The following is a 20,953-nucleotide window of genomic DNA, read 5'->3' as shown; positions in this document are numbered from 1 at the left end:
ATTTTCTGTCAATATTGATATAATTGTAGATTAAAAGATATTTGAACAGATATATCAGTGTTCGTATGTGCAATTAGTGAAAAATCCTGAAACTGCTTAAATCTGTCACATGACATGTAACATTTCCATCTGTACAAAGTATCTTTGTTGAACAAGATTATAGTGATTCGACAGTCCAACACGTCAGAATGAAATATTAGTCACACTGACAGAAATTCGGCTCTCGGCGCTTACTGAGTATTTGATGAGAATTTGTGTGTGGTTTACGTGCGTAGATATTAATTCATTTCAAGACATGTAATCCCTTTGATAAGAAATACGGCGTTCATGTTGTATTCTAGTCAACACCTTGTATCTGAAATCTGGGGGCTGCAGCTGTGGACCGGGGTGTCAAGGATAACGCTTGTCGTTGGGTCAAGGTTCAATGGTTACCCCCCCCCCCCCCCCCCCCTTCGACGGGAAGAATCTCGAGGCGTAACCTGCATAAGGTCTTAGGTTTCCTCGTGATGTTTACATATTCTTTTTTTGTAAACATTTTCTTTATCCCCCTATTCCCCTCCCGACTCCCCGGCCCCTGCGTTTTGTCTGCATGCTTCTGACTCGCCTACTTTTCATTCTTCTGAGAATCACGTAAACGTGTATGTCCGCTTATCTCCTTTGGTTTCAGATTGTTATTTACTCACCGCTTTCAATAACTTCAACCTTTGATGTTTGCACCGAATTTACCGCCAAACACTTCACTCATCGATCCCTCGTAAATACTGGTTCACAGACTCTAGAAACCCAAAGGCGTACATTGCCCATTTTGCGTTTACAGGCGGAAATTTGTGGCGTTCATATCTCGCTCATGACTGTGCTGTCGATAATGCCAGGCGCTATTTTTCGCATAAACAGTAAACGGGGCAACCATATTGGCAACTGCATGTACAAGAAGATTTTTTCATTTTGATCATAAGCGGCGACCTTCAATCAAAGAAAATGTCTCTCCGCAAAAGTTGTTACTTGTGGTATATCGTGACTCTTGCAGTAGTGCTTCATCATCAGTTCTTACTCACATCATCAGTGGAAAACACGGTGGATAATTTGCATGAAGCCGTCGCAGAAGACGTGCCTGATGTTCTCTCAGGAGAGATTTCACGGAGAGAGCCCAGAGCAGTAGCCTTTATACTGGATGAAACTTCTAGTCCTGTTTATGACAGTACAGATGAAACCACTTTCACCCTTATTGCCAAAAGTGATGAGCTGACAACGTTAGTTTCTCCATGCTCTGACTGCTCGACAGTGGATGTTACAACTGTTACAGATGGGAGCACTTCGAATGATTCAACCACTTCAAATGATTCAACCACTAGCGGTACCCCACCTGCAACTGGTAGAATATCACCTTTAACGGAAACGGTGTCACCTGTTTCTGAAATAACGTTGCCAGTGAGTGATGCAGTGTCACTTAAAACTTTACCTGCTGAGACGCACGACCCCACTAACGCATCGACACCAACAAATAGCACTCCTACTGTCACTACTGATTCGTCAAATACGTCCAAAACTTCCTTAAAGACGTCATCTTTAGATCCCACAACCTTTGGAGCAAGCACATCACCGGTCATGGTATCAAAAGATCTGACAGAAAGAATATTTACCGAAATTGTAAATGCCACCACTGAAAATTGGGACACAACAATCAACGCTACGGAGTTGATTACGGGCGTCAGTACTGACTTCTTCACTGATTCAAACACTGAAGTTGTTACGCAGAATGTCAGCGAAGTTATCACAGAAAATGTGACTAAAATTATTACAGAAAATGTTACCAAATTCGTCACAGAATTTACTGAAATCATCACAGACAATATAACTGAGAGCACCACAGAATTCATGACATTGAATGTCACCGAATATGTCACAGAGAATATTACCGGATTTTTCACCGAAAATGTCACCACATTCGTCACAGAAAATATAACCGAATATGTCACATATGTTACTGATATGGAGACAGAAAATATAACCGAATTAGCAACAAATTCCACCCCTACACTGGCGACTACAAGTGAGTATAACTCAGCTGAAATCCATACTAACGGTAGTGTTCCTTCTACGCAGTCACTACACCTACTTAAAAAATTGTAATCCGATTCTATTTTGGACATGGTATAGACCCCCAAATGCTGTAATGGATGTATTGAAGATGTATGATAAATGTTTACAATATTTTGATGGTTTGAAGATGGATGTAATATTGATGGGTGACATTAACTGTGACATATTAACTGAGGTACCTTCTTCCCAAACTAAAGCATATGCTGAAATAAATAATATTTATGCATTTGAACAGATGAACACAAATGAGCCAACGAGAATTACTAGTCAATCTGCTACTCTTGTCGACCATATGCTGAGCAACTGTAAACACCGGGTCATTTTACATGGAGTTATCCACATTGGACTCAGTGATCATTCGATTACTTATGTAGTTTTACGATCCAAACTAATTGCTCCTCCATGTGTGATTAAGTTTAGGAAATATCATGACTTTGACATTAATCAATTTAAAGATGATCTTTTAAATCAATTAACCATGGGAAAAATAAGAGATTATGAAAATATTGATGATGCAGTGGAAAAATGGCATAATCTTTATATGGCAATTATTAATAAACATATGCCCGTTAAAACAAAAAGAGTAAAATCCCGGCATAAACCATGGTTGAATTCAGATATATAATTATGCACTAATGAAAGAAAGGGATAGATTGAAGCGTAAAGCTTATATGAAAAAGGATAATGAACTTATGTCACAGTATAGAAAGCTCCGTAATAAGGTCACTTTTGAAATACGAAATTTAATTCATTTTATGCAAATGTGGGAACAGTTTTGGCTGATCAAATTCCACATGTCAACCATCCTTCCGATGGCATGGATGGAGAAACATCTCTCAATAGCAAGTTTAACTTCTCATCAGTATAATATCTATAGAAAAAACAATTAAATTAATCAGAAATTTGAAAAATACCAAATCAACTGGTCTGGATGACATTTCAACCTCTGTTTTAAAATCAAGTGATATTGAAATTGCCCCTTCTTTTACATATCTGATAACAAATCATTGAATGATGGAAAATTTCCAAATCAGTGGAAATTAGCCAAAATTGTTCCTGTCCATAAAAGTGGTGATAAATCTTCTCCAGGAAATTTTAGACCAATCTCAATATTGTCTCGCGTATCGAAGATTTTAGAACGAGTTGTTCAAAAACAATTGCTCGGCTATCTACGTGAGCGTAACATCTTATGTCGAGAACAATCTGGCTTTCGGCCGAAGCACTCAACAACTTCTACCCTCATTAAAGTCACAGACGACTGGTTAGAGGCCATGGATAATTACCAGTACACTGGTGCGGTGTTTGTCGACCTTAAGAAGGCCTTTGATACTGTGAACCATTATTTTGATTCTTTTGAAAAAACTTCGAAGTGTCGGTATAAAAAAACTCTTCAAATGACTGGTTTCGAAGTTTCCTTACTGGCAGAAAATGCAAAACCTTTGTAAATTCAGTGTTGTCAAATGAGGCAGTAGTAAGCTGTGGTGTACCGCAAGGTTCACTGTTAGGACCACTTTTATGTATTATATATATAAATGACCTGAAAAATAATACTGAATTATGTAATTTGAATTTATATGCAGATGATACTGTTCTTTATTTTTCTGATTCATTTATACATAATATTGAAAATGTTTTGAATAATGATTTACTGCATCTATCTCACTGGATGAATACAAACAAACTCAGTGTAAATTGTGATAAAACTGTTTGCATGTTAATAGGAAGTCGATATATGCTGTCTAAAGTAAGTGAATTGAATGTTACTTTATTTAATAATAGGATTCAGCAAGTTGATTATGTTAAATATCTGGGTGTTATTTGTGATGAACAGATAAAATGGGACATTCATATTGACAATATGGTGAAAACAATTGGGAAAATGATAAGCTACTTGGGTAGATTGAGAGGTGTCCTAAATGAATCTATATTAAAGTTAATTTATAATGCTGTTATTTTACCGCGTTTTGATTATGGCGATGTTGTCTATGGCTCTGCTTGTAAACTGCATATTGATACAGATATTACAAAATAGGGCTGGCCGGTTAATACTTCAGATAAAACGGGAATCTCATGTTTCGAACCTGGAGATTCACAATGCTATGAAATGGGACACTTAAGTAGAAAGAAGAAAAAAATACCTGATGACATGTTTGTTTACAACACTCCATGGTATGACCCCAGAATACCTGTCTGAATCTTTTGATTATCTTTCTCACCCTTATTCTTTGTGTTTCGGAAACAAACTTAGTTTACCCAAACCCTATATTGAATTTCTCAAAAGATCATTTACATATCGAGCGGCATTTATGTATAATAACCTACCACCGGCTGCTCGATCAACTTTAAATTTAAATGTTTTTCTAAGGATATATACAAATTTATGAATCCCAGTTGCAATGTAGTTTGCTGTGACAGGATAGCCGGGTTTAGTTTGTTCTGTTCTGTTATGTAATGTTTGATTATGTAATGTCATGTATGTTGTAACCTCAAGCCCTGTATTTTTTTTTCTCAATCTCTTTCCAATTTTATCTCTATGTGTCATTCTGCCTCTTTGCATATTGTAAAGGCTTGTTGAATTATTATGTAGCTGGACCCCATGGAAGACCAGTGGTGCCATGGCGGCACCGCTGAATATGGGCATTCCAGCCGTTTTAAACTGTATATATTTTTTGTATATGTTCTTAACGGAAATAAATACCTACCTACCTACCCTACACCCAAACACAGACACGCCTTCGACGCCGGTAGCTGTCACCTCAGATGAACTTACATCAACTGCAATACCCACCTCCTCTTGGTCAACCAATGCAACAACGGACTCTTTTCAGACAAGGGAATCCTCAACCCAAAACCAAACCAACCAAACTACGCCACTCCTGTCGACAACAGAAGTGAAGTTTGATACCAACACACCAACATCGAGCAATGTTACGTCCACACACACTTGGATCCCCAGATCAACCATACTGTCCACAACTCAAACCAGCAACCTTACTACATTTGTTGCTTCAACCTCTCCAACGACAGACATTGTTGCGACGACTAACTCAACAAACTCATCGACCTCTCTGACAACAGAACAAACCCAGAGACCTTCTACTAATCTATCGACAACAGCCTCAGCTACAACTGCTGTACCAACATCGCAAACACAATCTAGTACTCTTCCTACCACTTCACATAGAACAACTGAAGTTGATCCATCTATAACAACTCTTCGCACAACAGAGACAACACCCACCATCCCACAAACCGACAGAGTCACGACCAACATTCCTTCAACTCTTGAACCAACAACACTTTTTCGAACAACAACATTGGCAACATCAAAACTTGCTACAGAGTCTTGGATAACTACGATGCCAGCGACTGAGCGGCCGGTGGATGACGAGTTGAAGGACCTCTTAGAAGTACGTATGGCAACTTATTCAAGGCTGAGTACCGTAATATCTGGTTAAAAAAAAAAAAATTGTCGAATTTGCCGTTTTTTGCAGTGTACCCGAATGACGGCCTGGTCTGTAGATTGGGCCAGCCAAGCCAGTAGAGAAACACTAGAATGTCTTCAGCAAAGCGAGGATTGATTTACTTTTTTTTTTTTTTACAAGGATCATCTCAATAGACAACCTTCTCTCTCGTGCTTTAACCCAGCTGATAAATGATGATACATGTATATGAGTCGATTGCTGAATGATTATGAGAGTAGTGATGATAAAATGACTGCGATGATGGTAATGAGAATGATACTAGTGATCATGGTGATGGTAATGATAAAGATGACTGTTTGTATTATTTTTGTCTCAACCTGACTCAGTCTTGTTCATTTCATTACTTTGGTACACATCAGGAATACTCTTAACTGGTTCGATTCGCCGAGAAGTATTTGAATGTGCAGTGTGTGTGTGTGTGTGTGTGTCCTCTCTCAGAAGTCTTCCAAACATCACAGGATCGTTCGAAGACGTCAGCTATCATAAGATTAATATCAGCATGACAACTTTCCAAACTCTCGCAAGCACACGCAATAAAAATGTTCAACCGCCATGTCCACATCTTAGGATGTGGTCAACTATTTCGTTGTATAGAAATAACCGAAAAACAACATTATTGTCAGTGGATATACCAGGTGTAAAAACAGAAGAAATTGATACGGGAAGAAAAGAGATTACCGTGAGACACACCCATCTTATCATGCTTATCATTTAATAAGAAAAAGAAAGAAAATTATGTTTGCCTAATTATTTGTAATTTACTATAGCATCATGCAATAAATTGTTCATTTCGAGATACATATCCTAGTCGTGTGACTGTAAAGTCGTATCCTACGATTTTTGGTAATTTTAATTATTTTTAACAAACAGCAATTCTCATCACTGAACAAAGGAAGTTATGTTTGATTATAATTGTGATGTTTCGTAACAAGTGATATTGGAGACCTTTACCCTTATGCTATTCTATATATTTTTGAAGGGGGAAGGGACCTGCTGTAAGAAGAAAACACCATGACGTCACTTCCTTTTGAATTGAAACATCTTTGTCAACTGCCCGTATAATATCTTGATCACTGAGTACTTATCACTGTTTACTTCCATGCCACCATGCCCTCACCCAATTTGAATTTCATGTCGGGTCCGTGTTAACTGTAAAATAATGCAAAACTTATTTATATTTTGATGAGACTTGAATCACGTTTTCCATAAGATAGTGTTGATAAGGCTCGGCTGTATTCAACGCAGCGTGCAATAAGCCAGTTCGGAGTTAGCTCATGGGCACATTGGTCCGAATGACCTTTCTATTTTCTCAGTCGGTTAAGGGGCTCTTCACTCGTTTTCAGAGCGACGTAATGCATAAGCTTTACGCAACGATTTATTGTATTCATCAATCCTGCTTAAACAAAGAATGAACTCGCATAGACCAGATGGCCAGAATGATCCGTCAATTAACACTTGGGAAAGCATCCATTTCATTGTCTTACACTGAATGTAAGAACAACCTCTTTCTATCGATATTGCCAAATACCACTTTTGCTGTCAGGTGGATGTGCTGGCAAGCAGCATTTATAAGGTTTACATGAATGATTATTATACATAATAATACATCACAGACGCTTATCCCAGTGACTTTAAAAACCAACGTGCCTGTTGGTCCGAATGACCTTTTTTCTGCTCATGCGCAGAGTGGAACTCCGAACTGGCTTATTGGTGACATAGAGGAGAAATGCAAATACGTAATGCCGCCAGAATGCAATACAGTTATTAAACACAATGTAAATTATTAAACTTTCTCGAGAGTTTGATATATAAAAGCAAGTGGAGAAGCCTAATTACTTTTTGACGAGTATATAGTGTCTCTTCTACGTTCGCTATGCGATATTCTTCAGCAAACGAAAAAAAAAACTCTTGGAAAAAAAAAAAACATTTCGAAAGCACTGATAGGGTAGGTCGCTCTGCAACTTTCGTGAGATAGTCAGTGCGGATTTTTATCATTGTCTTCGCAGCCAAGTTAATTATTCATTTGTCTAAAAGTGCGCTCTTGGCAAGACTACGGAGGAACATTTTTGGTTAAAAATTTTCAGTGCGTCACGTGTGGAAGGGACTTACATGTATGTATACAACGCTTATAACATGTATAAAGATTGATGCTACCCGATTGGTGGACTATTCATCACATGACACTTGATATTAAAGACCTGGCAGCGTGGGGATGGCGTGCAATAAAGCCAGTTTGCAATTAACTCATCTGCACGTTGGTAAAATAATGACCCTTTTTTTTTCTCAGTTGGTTAAGGCCGCGTCACATTAGAGTGTATCGAGACAACGAATGCCAAACGAATTCGAAAATTTGAAGATACGTGTGGGGTTTTTTCGCATCTGTTGCTAATACTAGAATCGTAGATAGAATAGAATAGAGTAGTACATGTTTGACGTTCTTTGTATTCATTAGCTATTCGTAGGGATTCGCACAGATACGCTGGATCGGAATTTAATTTTGGACGTGTTCTAAAGAAAATGAGGCCTGAAGTCTTGTGGGAATGTGATGGGATTATAGGAAACTGCAGCACGCGATATGTCAGAATTGATCTGTGATATCACAATTGCTTTGTGACGTCATTGCACAAATAGTGTACTATTTGGAAAATGTCGTAAAAAGTGACGCCATTTTTCAAAAAGCATATCATGGAGTGTTTAACTGGCCAACTTGACATAGTAAAAATACAAAATAGTCACATAAAGCTCTTTCAATCAATCACTAGAGGATATGTTTTTATTAAGCCAAAATATGAATACATGTATGTATGTACTATGACGATTGTATATAAACATGAATTTAAACGTGCTTTTGTGAATTAACACAAAATTCTTTTAGCGATATATTTGGAGAAAAAGACCAGCAGTGATTTAGGTTGAATCACTGTAGGCCTTACTTATATTTCCAAAGGCAGTCATGAATTATGATCTTCTCATTTTCTCGATCTGTCACTTTGATATCAGCAGGATGAAAATTTTAAGTACAGTAAAATTGTATCGTTTTTATATTATGCCTGCATTGTCCTTATGTTTGATCATGATGACACCAGAGAGTTCGTTCTGTTACATCCGTTTAACTACTTTCCCTTCCGTATAATTTCCTCGTCACGTTTCGCCAGGAGCCGATTACGGAGGACAATGTTGAGGAGGTGGCGGAGGAGTTGGCTGAACTCACGGAGGATTCCCAGGATATGACGGCTGACGGCGTGGACACTACAGCTGAGATTCTGGAGAATATTACAGCTCTTAATTCATCTGAACCACAGGTGAGAGGAGATTATCATGTCGCATAGCGACACAGACAACCTGGAGAAGATTAAGTGGATGAAGGAGTAAAAATAAGAATAAGATAAGAAAATCATTTCATGCATTTTCTTGTTATTTTCACCCAAATCGGTTGTGTAATGCGGATGCTTTAATGGTAGCCGGGAACAAACTAATGCAACTTGATCTCTGCAGAACGCCGTTGCCATATTGACACAAGATAAAACTCACATTAACGCTTTTGTTTCCTTATCATGATGCAGATTGAATCATATTCATACGTAGACTCATTACTAGCAGCTTTGAGTGGATTTTAGTGGAAGTATGATGTGAATCAGATAGAGTCAGAAAAGAAACAGTTTCTCTCCCCCTGTCCCACCAGTCTCTCAAAAGCAATCTCCTATACACGATGTCATTATCATTGCTCCCTAGGAACTACCTTGAAAAAATCACCTCGAGCTCTTTACTCGGCCTGGGAGCCAAATATTAGTTGAGAAACCGGACGAAAGCGGAACATGAAGCGTGATATTAGACTCACTGTCATCCATTGCGCCGAGAGATTTAATCAGCGACACATACTAGGTTCTGTTAATTAATGTTGAGACCAATTATCTTGTCAAACGGTGAAATATGTCGATGGCAATCACTGATGTTTTATTGCTTCATATTTTGCAATTGAACAGCGGGACGGTTAAAGTGTAATATGGATCATCCATTTATCTCATTAATCCTTATTTCATTTCCTCCTTGCAATACTCACCGTATGGAATTCAAAATGATACCAAAAAAAAAAAAACAGATTTCATGAAAGGTGATGATTACATGGAACTGAGCAAAATTGAATATAACATTATTTTACTGCATCTGGATTACTGGTTTTTTTTTTAATTCCGAGAACAGTTTCACCTGCGATCTTGGACGCTTCAACAGTTTGTTTCTTTGTATCTGGTCCTTTCTTTTCTTGTTGCTTACTTACAAAAGCAAGCAAAGTATCACAGCAGGATTACAATCTCTAGGTCATTTACATTACAATATATTTTATGCATGCAGAGGGTATTATTATTATTATTATTATTATTATTATTATTATTATTATTATTATTTATTCGGCATTTGCAAAACAATACAAGTGATAACAGAGAAACAAAACAAAACACACCAAAAAAAATTCTTGTGTCACACAACGTTTATTTGGGCTCGCGAGTGTCCTAGTGTGTGTGTTTTAAGTCACTATGCACCTTACAAAATGAGAGCATTTCTTTTTTCTGTAACCTGTTAGCTTTAAAAAAAGAAAATGGTTTAGGTTTGCAACATGGGAGAATGTAACCCGTTTCTGTGTAACTTATCCTTGTTGGATGGAGATATAAATATTGCAAAATTATTCATATTACGGACATCGACTGTCATTATTTTGCCAGAAATCCAACCATTATAATCAATGTTCTTTTGATTCTTTGAAGTCATCACGAGTATATCACATGCTTATAGGAATTGCAATTGTTCATCATCACGTATATCACATATAGGAATTGCAATTCCAATATGTGATATCACATATAGGAATTTCAATTGTTCATGTTTTCCATTTTTCGAATCTTTCCCCGTGTCTACGGAAGCTGGAATGTTTAAACCCTAACATTATGTCGTATTCACAACATCACTCCCATGTCAAAGTTGCTATTAGAGCAACTGCTATAGTGTGCAGCATGTGGTTACTTGTTCTCATTTTATCACACACATACATATAATATATATGTGAGAAGAATCTTCTGTACCCCCGAATATTAATAGTCATTCTCTTTTGTTTATCCTTACTTTTGGTCTTTAATTTTTCCCGTGCTCCTCATCCTGTACCCCACACTAGGCTTTTATTGGGACCTACACTCAACAAGCTTTGCTTTTTAGTAGGTGTCATCGTATTTCTCTTTGCATCCTTTACTTTGATTGAAAATGACGCATCGACCGCTATGTATTATGTTTGTATTCCTATTTCTTTATGTATGTATCCAAGCTGGACATTCTGTATTATCATATTTTGTTATATCATGTATTCTTCATCGAGAAATACGAAAATGAAACTGAAAAAAAAAATTGAAATTGAAAAGTAATGGAAACTATCAAGCTGCGGCTGAGGCTCTCAGATCCACCTCGTAAAAACGTCATATACACTATATTCAAGCAAGTTTCTGATTATTCAAATTCATGAAATTCGAGATGTTTTCATTGCAACTGATTGACAAATTGCCCTAGTACATCGACGTAAATAAGCACTGAATTGGTCACTGTTTTAGTAGTAGCCATGATTAAAAAAAAAAAAAAAAAAAAATCATGGGCGTACATACTCGAGGTACGCCCATGATTGTTTTCATGGCTACTACTAAAATACTGATCAAATCAGTGCTTATTTACGTCGATGTGGGGCAATTTGCCAATCAGTCATGTCAGTTGCAAAGTTTCTGATTGTTATATATCATACAGACTTATATCCAAGCAGATTTGATACCCTCGATGTTTCCTCGATGTCTCCTTGACACAGGTGACTACGGCTGTGGTTGAGACTGTTAGCAACCTGATGGCAGTGAACGAGGAAGAGCTACAAGCAGCTGCCGAAGACGGGGCTACCAATAGGGCGGTGCAGGCCCTCGAAAGCCAGCTGATGTTTGTCAATGTATCCGCTACAAATGGCACCTACAAAGACGTACAGGAAAACGTTGGAGTGCAGGTAAGCCACTGCTTAATCATTCAACTTTGCTTTGATTCTGGTCACTCAACCGTAACAATTTTATTCGTCAAAACTATATCCATCCCATTTGTTAGTTTGACGCAAGGTTAGGTTAACCTACCCGCGATTAACCAGGCTACAAGTAACAATAATCTTAAAGTTTACCGTAGATTAGTCTAAGGGCTAAACGATGTCACATAACTTCAATACTTCCTTGGGGATTGTTTCTTCCCCAGACTGCCGCTTCTACATCATTCTCCCATACCCCATTTACTCCTCCTTAGGTTACAGAGTATTCACCAGGCGAGTTAGACGCCGGTCTTACATTCCTCTATGCCACTAATGATCCGGATGGACCCCTGAAGCCGGATGAGATAGTGGTGATTCCTGCAAATGAAGAAAATCTGACAATGAGTGAGGCAACAAACCAAGCGCGTTTAACCCTTCCATCGTCACTTGGTAACAGGATCGATGGCAATATTACCAGGGTGTCATTTGTGGTATACCGCACGACATCAATGTTCCTGTCCTCTTGGTATTTTGAGTACAATGATAACAATCCCGACTTCATGCGGAATCCAAACACGCGAATCATTTCGGCCACTGTCAATGGAGCACCTATAGCGAATCTCTCGGATCCCGTGGAGGGGACATTTTTACCCCTGGTCAACTCAGACGGAGAGGTAAGCTTATTTCCATTCTAGCCGTCCTTCGTGAATTCCAATAGCTTTCTGAAAAACCTCAGAGGGCCCTTTCATTACCACATCCTTAAGTGGTTCTCACTCTACATCAAGGGATTCGTGGGAGCATCGTGCCCAAATAAGGGAGAGATATCGCCGTTTTATAAGTCCAGAGCCTAATCCACAATACCTCAACTCTCCCTAAGGAATGGAGTGTGCATAGCGGCTATAGTGTAGACCAACTAAATAAGATTTCTGTGATAATCTGTACCAATGGGAAAGGATACATTCAGGTATTGTCATGTTCCATCACTTTTTTGTCTAGAGTTGTATGAGAGCGTTACACGTATTGTGTATCTATTTTTTTTTAAATGAAGGACAATAACTATGATGTTTGCTGATCGTGGTAAGAATACATTTCTCATAGCCCAGAAAGCCAACCGCCATCACCATAATGATCACGTAGGTTTTGTTGTAATCGCCTACGTGTTCGTGTGCTAATGTTAAATGCAGAATGTCACGAACGTCACAAATCCTTTATGCGTCTCCTGGGACTTCGAGGCCGACGATGGCCGAGGGAACTGGACACAAGAAGGATGCTGCCTGGTCGAGTCAGACGACGTTGACGAGCTCGTGTGTCATTGCAATCACCTCACTAACTTCGCCATCCTCATGGTAACATGAAACAATAAAACTATCATTTTTGTACAAATCTAAGATCTTTGCGCTTTGCTTTTGAGGGCAGATCACAAGTTCGTAGAAGTAGCTGTACGCAGTTAACTTTTAATTTGCGACTAACAACCGTCTCGCTGTATTGCTCCTGGTAATAAACTCACTGCTTATGTGTTCATTTCATATTCATGAAACAGAAGACTCAAATCAAAAGCATGTGCATTATGTCGAGAAGAGCCCATCTCCGTATGATGGCTTCTGTCCGTGCAATGACTGAAGGCTTTTTATGACATTACGGAAAGGGAGCCTATTGATTATCACAGACCACATCACTTCAGGTTATTCTATACTCAGTGTAGTCTAAATGCCATGTTGAACATTACATCCCATCTCGTAACAAACTCGTTAAGATATGTCATAAAGTGATTCTGAATTCCTTAGACTCCATATTCATGTTTAAGGTTCAAAGTTCAGTCATAAATTATTGTGTACACTTCCGGATTCAGTTCAGTGGTGCCCTTAATATGACGTCATGTTTTACCCACTGCGTTGTGTGGCTGTAATAATCTATGATTGCAAACTACGCCCAGGGCAAAGTGTCTTCTGCATCACGCTATCAGTTTAATAAGCCATATATCATGAATTTGAAGTGCTTCGTCTTTGTCTGTTGTAAATCAGGCGGCATGATAAGCCGTGGACATTTTATGAGGCTTAATCGTCTCTACGCATGGCTAACATGAAACTAAACTTTACGTACAAACAAGTTTTAGATAAAGTATGCTAATGTTATCACAAAGTATTCGTCCCTTGTTCACTATGTGGCTCTTACTAAAGGTTAAATAGGATGAATTATGGCCTGAGGCAACATATGTGGTTTACGGTGAAGATAACTATAAATTACACGTTTATTTAAGATGACATGGTTTATATCTGTTCTACTTTGTAAAGGCTATTACACTTTCGTTTTGCAAAGATGTCTCCCTTTAGTGAAATTGTTCTCCGATGATATCACGAAATGTTATTCTTTCTGCCGCAGGACATCCACGGAGGATCTAGCTTGACCAGCTATCAAGATTTCGTGTTGGAGGTCATGAGTTATGTTGGATGTTGTCTGTCTATTGTCTGTCTCATCGTTACCCTGGCAACGTTCCTCACCACAAGGTGCGTTTGCCATCCGTTCTCAATAAAATATGATTGATTCCTCTCAAAATTTTTCCATCGGTTTGTCCATTCGAAAGAAAACGAATATATCACACTCTTGGAGAGTATACTGTCGAAACCGAATTTTTTTGACTTCCTGATATTGATTGCATACATAATATTACCCAGTTATACATGTATGCGTATTAGCTTCTTTTAGGCGAGCAAAGGTCTCTCGAATGTGCGCAAAGGACCAAAGTCGAAGAGCGGTTAAAAAAAAAAAAAAAAAAAAAAAAAAAAAGTATTCTCTGTTAGTTTAGGGAAACCCAAACTGGTGGAGCAACACACTCAGTTTAACACAAACATGTCAAGGTTGTCGCCATGTCACTTTCCGTTGATACCATGTCATTATCTACCGGTACCATGTGACTATCAACTGATACCAAGTCATTTTCAACTGAAGCCACACACTGTCCACTGATATGCCATGTCATTGTCCACTGATAACCCCACACTGTTCAGTCATACCACAAACTGTCCACTGATTCCATGTTACTGTCCACTGATATCACACGTACCGTTCTCCACTTGTAACATCTCACTGTCCACTGATACCCCACAGTGTTCATTCATACCACACAATGTCCACTGATATACCATCTCACTGCCCACTGATACCACACTGCTCATTCATACCACACACAGTCCACATACCATGTCACTGTCCACTATAAAGCATGTCATTGTCCACTGTTGTTGATTCCTCCACGTGTTATACATTTATTGCATTGCATCTTGCATGATGTAAGTTGCGCTCACGTAATGTGTGTATGTCTTTTTATCTACCCTGTGGAAATAAATGAAATGAAATGAAATGAAATGATATACCATCTCACTGTCCACTGATGCCGCACATTGTTCGCTGATACTCTGTCACTTTCCCCTTACTGAGTATACCATACATTGTTCCCTGAAATCAAGCATTGCGTGTATTCTGGACCAGTGATATATTCATAGAACTCGTCATTGGAGACTTTTATTTCACCTCGCTAGAGTCCTCAAAGTTATCACTAATACTGTAGTAAAGTAAATTGCATTTTATGTGATGGTAAAATCGGTATTTTAAAACCGATCCGTCAAATGTTTACTTTGATGTACTTATTGTAGGTATTTATGAATGAGCGACTGTAAACAGCTACCCGGAATGCAACGTTTATTTGACGAAATCATTCTTCTAAGTTTATAAAGTATAATTATTTCAACGATTTATGGTGGAGACAGCATGGACGGTTTGTTTGAACGGCTGAACGTGATATTGAACACTAACTTCTCCATGTTCATGGACTTCGATGCCAGACGGATTTTATAGGAGACTTTTGATTACACAAAAGAGCTTTACATGACATTAAACAAATCTGTCTAATATCTTCTGTCATTGTTATATTCATTTCAAATGACACGTTATTGAGTCACTTCTTCATTTTCTCCCTCTTCTCATTCCTCGCCTTCCACTTCCTTCTCTCCCGTCAATTATTCCAACTGTCTTATCCGTCGCCATCTTGTTGTTTCACTCTCAGCAATTCCTCTTTGACAATATCCAACCCTGTCCAAATTCGGCCACCCTCTCTTTCGTTCCCGGTTACCTTGAAACTGTTTAACACGACTCACGTATCGACGAAGAAAAGATAAAACATGAGTCATTCTTACATGTATATGTTATTGATATGATTAAAAATATGTGAGTCATGTTTTTCTTTACATTTTCCCCTTTACAGAAGTCTACGGAAATTGCGGCCTAATAAAATCCTGATGTCTTTGTGTGCTTCCCTGCTGTGTCTCTACACTGTCTTCATCATACTGCTCTCCGTCAATAGAGTTTCCATGGTGATATGTGGCGTCATTGTAGGACTGCTTCATTTCTCCCTCTTGATGGCGCTGTGCTGGATGGCCGTAGAGAGTCTTAACATCTACCTCATGGTCATCAAAGTGTTTGTTCAGATGGGACTGGAACATTTCATGCTAAAAGCAGCAATATTTGCCATTGGTGAGCAATATGACAAGATTCATTATGCAGTAATCATTATACTTCAACCATTTTTATCGCTGCAGATCTTGATTGTCAAATTCAATTTGTCAAACTCGCCTTCCTTTGATAACGTAACATTTGACAAACATAACCCTCTTAATAGGAAGAGTAGGTTAATTAACAGTAACGTATTTAGGCCTATATCAATGTTTGATCTACACACAGGGACCCCTGCCTTGATAGTAGGAATAGCCGCGGGAGTAGCAAGGACCGAATACATGAGCTACGATGTGGACACCCAACAGTGAGTGCACATTATACATTTATAAGCAGTAAAACTCATTTGCTGTTTAACAGCTAGTACATCGCACTCATCTCATCATATGTGAATGTGATACCCTACTATTCATGGGAACCGAAGTAGATTTTACGCAAAACAAATGTGGATATCAGGATATCGTAAGGAATGTATTTTCTCTATCTATCATTATGAGACTTTAAAACACGGTTTCCCCAAAGAATATGCTCTTTCACGACTTGATTAATCCAAATTCGTGAGACGACATAGTTTTATGATTTATCACGTTTCAATACGCGCATAACGCAGTTTTACTGCAAATTATTTGAGTGTCGTTATCACTCACAGACAATGCACAACGAAATATCCTACTGCACATCTCAGTTGCCAGCTTGTGATATCAATTTCCGTTTTCTCTCAACAGGTGTGGCTTTCTAAACAAATGGCCACTTGTGGGCGGTGTTCTGGTTCCCATAGCAACCATCATCATATACGATACTATCGTATTCACGATGGTGATGCGGCGCCTCTCGCAGCGAGTGGATGGCAAGCGGATTACCAAACCCAAATACAAGGAGAACCTACAGCGTGTGCAGCATGCCGTGGGTTTTATCATCGTCATGGGAACGACTTGGATCTTTGGATTCCTCACATCCATTCCGGCAGCAACCGTGGCTTTTCAGGTTATCTTCATCATCTTTAACTCCCTCCAGGGCGTCTTCATATTTCTCTTCTACTGCTTGAGGAGACCAGCTGTCCGCGCCAAGTGGCGTAAGGCACTCTGCTGCTGCCTACCACCTCCAAAGGATTCAACCAGCACAGCTTCCACGGTAGAAAGTCAGTCGCGATCTCGCTCCCAGTCTCACCCCTTGGCCGACTCTCATGTTGACTTTGAAACATCTCCTGAGGGAAAGACAGTCAAGTGGTATCAAAAGTTTGGTAGGGTGAAAGGATTCTACGACTTGACGTCAAAGAATAGAAACAGTCGAATGATGAATATGGAGCTATCATCCGATTCAGCTTCTACAGTGGTTATCTCGAAGAGTAAATCTTATGGGGCCACTCATGTGTTTGGTACTGGTATCAATGGTGACAGTTGTCACCCCAGTGATGCTCAGCAGAATTTCTCTGAAATGGATTGTGAAGAGAGTAATTTTGGAGCTCTCTAGCTAGAGTCTTAAATGCATAGAGTACAAATTCAATGACAGTTTACACATTAAGAGTACAAAATAAAGGCATTCTGATTCTACTCGCTCTCGACCAGTTTCACATCCCCGTGAACTGAGGAGAGGACACTCTCTCTACGACCAACTAACAGTCAGTTCTTCGTTCATAATTTTAAAGTTTTACTCCGTAGGTAACGATTCAAAGGTAAATTTATTTTTAGTGTTAAAACTTGTATATAAGCACATTAATAGCAGACAGCACCCTTGAAAACTGCAACAAAAATATGAAATAATGACAAAGTACAATACCTCCATAATGTCATCTGCAGGTGTTCTTGCTCATCCACACACGGTCAAATGGTGCTGCATGTAGTGGTACCTTTAATACAATTACAGTAGTAATGATAATAATGACAGTAGAAGTAGTAGTAATACTATAGTCATGGCAATTGTAAATACAATAGCAGCCGCGCTGCAACAAAACAAATTATTACCCATGTAAGGTAGTTTTGCCGGGCAATTGTAGTTGTTATTTTGATTGGTCGGCAGACCACCAGTTTCCAGCGAGCAATATCAGTGGGTATTTTCCTTCTTCCGGGTTTGGCCATTAACTTTACACGTATACACTCCGGTCAATCACCGAGAGAATATATCGAAAACCGCTAGCATCCGGGCACTTTAGTCCCCGGTGAGGAAAATTTACTGTTGTGAGAGTTTCTCGCGGAGAGGTTTCGAGATGAAGGGCAAATTCCCATACGTTAACACGTAAAATTAGAAGACAATCGCTGCACCGTATATAGGCGTGTGTCTGACTGTGTGTGCTGGCTGTTCTACTCGCACGGTATACCTGAGTTTCGCGACAGAGGGCATACGTTAGCACGTGAAAAGGGGGGACGATCGCTGCGTGAGCACGCCAAGTACCTGAATTGTGCATAGGGGTTGTGTGCAAGCATGTGGGTGTAGTTGAGCGCAGTGGTCTAGGGTTCGACCTGGGACCGAGTGGCTTTTGCTACCGTAAATCGGAAAGTTTACATTGTAATAATATAAGTTACTGCTCGAAGATTCCTGAAATGGGCAGTAATAATAATATGGACTGTCTACTCGCGGGGGATAAGACATTGATTCCCTCACTAGAATTGTATTGCCCTCGTCTTCGACTCGGGCAATACAATTCTAGTTCGGGCAATAAATGTCGTGTCCCCCTCAAAGCCAGTCCATATTTCATGTATATTAATATTCAACTTTAACTTACATTCACTTGTCTTCATATTCAATTAATAATATGCACGGTATATATGATATAAAGATATCTTCTGCATCGTTCTAAAACATTCTGCATAGTGCGTTTTTCAAAAACATACTGTACAGTTACAACTTTTAACACGTATGCATCAAGCAAATTTAACTTCACAGTACATGTAGTCCATTCTAGTAATGTCTGTAGGAGTTAAAAAAAAAAACAACTATATACATATAAGTCCTCAATGTTCAAGATGCTGCAAGAAGCAATGTTACTTATTTAAAAATGAAAAACCAAAATAGCTGTGTTTCATAGTTACATCGACTTGAATGGATGGGAACTACTTCGAGTAAATGTAATTGTATTGTGTGTGGATGTGCTTTACGGAGATTCACCATCTCTAAGAGTTACTAGTAATGGGTATAGGTCCTAGTCTTGACATGCGTTCGTTTGTTTGGTGGCTTTTAGTATTTTGTTTCGTTTTGCTTTGCTTTGTTGGTGTTTGTGTGTATGTTTGATTGTTTGTTCAAGTTGTGTATGTGTGTTTGTGCGTGTGCGCTTGTGTTTTAAAGCATTAGAAGAGATACCCATTGCTACAACCAAGATTTTCAGGGCTGTCACAGTTTTTATCAACTACCAACCGAGGTATTTTCGAGATTCTTCTTTTCCTTAAATGAATATTCATCGTCTGATGCTATGAGTAAGTTATTACTAAAGTGTTATGAAATTGGCTTTAAAATCTCTGCAATCTGATTGGTCAATTGTCATGCATTGATTTTTACTGATCTACACCGAGCCATGCGTCCGGTAAAATCCGAACGCATGACTCAAGTCTTGTATAATGTTGTAAGTGTCCCAGACGCATGATGGGGGAAATGGTTGTATTTCATGAATTTACGGGCCCATTTTATAACACAAATGATACACAGGCCCATTTTCGTGGATCAATGAAAAGTGGATGCTCTCGTTTAACTTTGGAACAGTCTAAAACCCACTCGCTGCGCTCGTGGGTTTTAGACTGTTCCAAAGTTAAACTCGCTCATCTCTCACCAATCCACACTGTCATGTGCATGGTTTTATATATTGACTCTCCCAATGTGTGTTAGAGAAGGAAAAACTCGCACTTGCTTTATTCAATTTTAGTTTGAAAAATAAATACACTGTATAATATTATGTGTAACTTGTTGGTCCTTATCTAACAGGTGCATTTTTTTTAAGCGGTAATAAGTACTTTCATCATCAGCATAATTCTAAGAATAACTTCTATTTTGTTGTAAGTTACAGAATTATGTATATAAAGATGCGTATAGCAAGTGGCCCGAGAATCCAGTTACATTGTATGCCGCACTCGAGTGTAGCACACACCGTTGCGGATGGGACTCCGCTTTATGTAAGTGTGTGGGCATTAGGTGCGGAATTACTGCTTAAAGTGGGGTTCCCACTATCACGATTGGCACCACGATTTTAATCGTGGTCTTAATCGTGAAGCAATCGCGGTGATCTTATCAAATCGTATTAGATTGTATCAGATCTTGAGGTCAATCGTGGCAATCGCGTTAATTGTAGAAAATTTTTGGACGGTTCAAAAGTTTTCCACGATTAACACGATTAATTTTTGATCGTGATCATCGCATCAGATTGTCTTGGATCGTATGAAAACGCAACAAATCTTATCCAATCGTTCTTCTCAATCGTGTTGATCGGGATCGACTTTTTCACTTTCCTTCTGCTTATGTTGCATATTTGCCCTTATTTTACTCGCAAAATCGTATATGTTTTGTGTTCCGCGAGGTTGAATACGGGAGGGGTGGAACAATGAAATATAAAATAACACCACTGAAACATCCACCAGAAGCAGAATGTTTCACATACCCTATAAAGTAACTTTTGTGACTTTTGAAAAGTGACAGTTGTCGTGGGTGTAAGGTCACTCGTGCATGACTGTAAAGATCACTGTCATTATTTTTCACACAGAAGTTAGTCAATAAGTGTAGCAATACCCCTGCGAAATAATTTTGCTTAAGATTTTTTTTTTTAAGTGGCACTATTTTAGGGGATTTACCTTTCTGTTGTGTGTGTGTGTTGGTTTTGTTAAACACTGTTAAACAGGTTAAATAAAGCAAT

At 38.8% G+C, this 20,953-nt stretch overlaps 1 protein-coding gene across 1 annotated transcript; it reads left to right on the top strand.

Moving 5' to 3' along the window:
- The first annotated feature begins 978 nt into the window (after nt 1–978).
- Nucleotides 979–17,774, top strand: LOC140246095 (uncharacterized). The gene is made up of 10 exons (XM_072325544.1): nt 979–2,113; nt 4,840–5,510; nt 8,741–8,887; nt 11,422–11,607; nt 11,892–12,290; nt 12,801–12,962; nt 13,996–14,120; nt 15,875–16,143; nt 16,351–16,429; nt 16,848–17,774. The coding sequence occupies exons 1-10, from the start codon at nt 979–981 to the stop codon at nt 17,590–17,592; spliced, it is 3,918 nt and encodes a 1,305-aa protein (XP_072181645.1). The 3' UTR covers nt 17,593–17,774.
- Nucleotides 17,775–20,953: the final 3,179 nt, after the last annotated feature.

The sequence above is a fragment of the Diadema setosum genome, chromosome 2 (assembly GCF_964275005.1).
Source record: "Diadema setosum chromosome 2, eeDiaSeto1, whole genome shotgun sequence".
Taxonomy (NCBI): domain Eukaryota; kingdom Metazoa; phylum Echinodermata; class Echinoidea; order Diadematoida; family Diadematidae; genus Diadema; species Diadema setosum.
The sequence above is the reverse complement of the archived record's forward strand: the minus strand, read 5'-3'. Positions and strand labels throughout refer to the sequence as shown.

Coding starts and splice junctions, on each gene's coding strand:
- LOC140246095 (XM_072325544.1), top strand. CDS start 979: ATGTCTCTCCGCAAAAGTTGTTACTTGTGGTATATCGTGACTCTTGCA. Junction 5,511..8,740: donor AGTTGAAGGACCTCTTAGAA/GTACGTATGGCA, acceptor ACGTTTCGCCAG/GAGCCGATTACGGAGGACAA. Junction 12,291..12,800: donor TGGTCAACTCAGACGGAGAG/GTAAGCTTATTT, acceptor TGTTAAATGCAG/AATGTCACGAACGTCACAAA.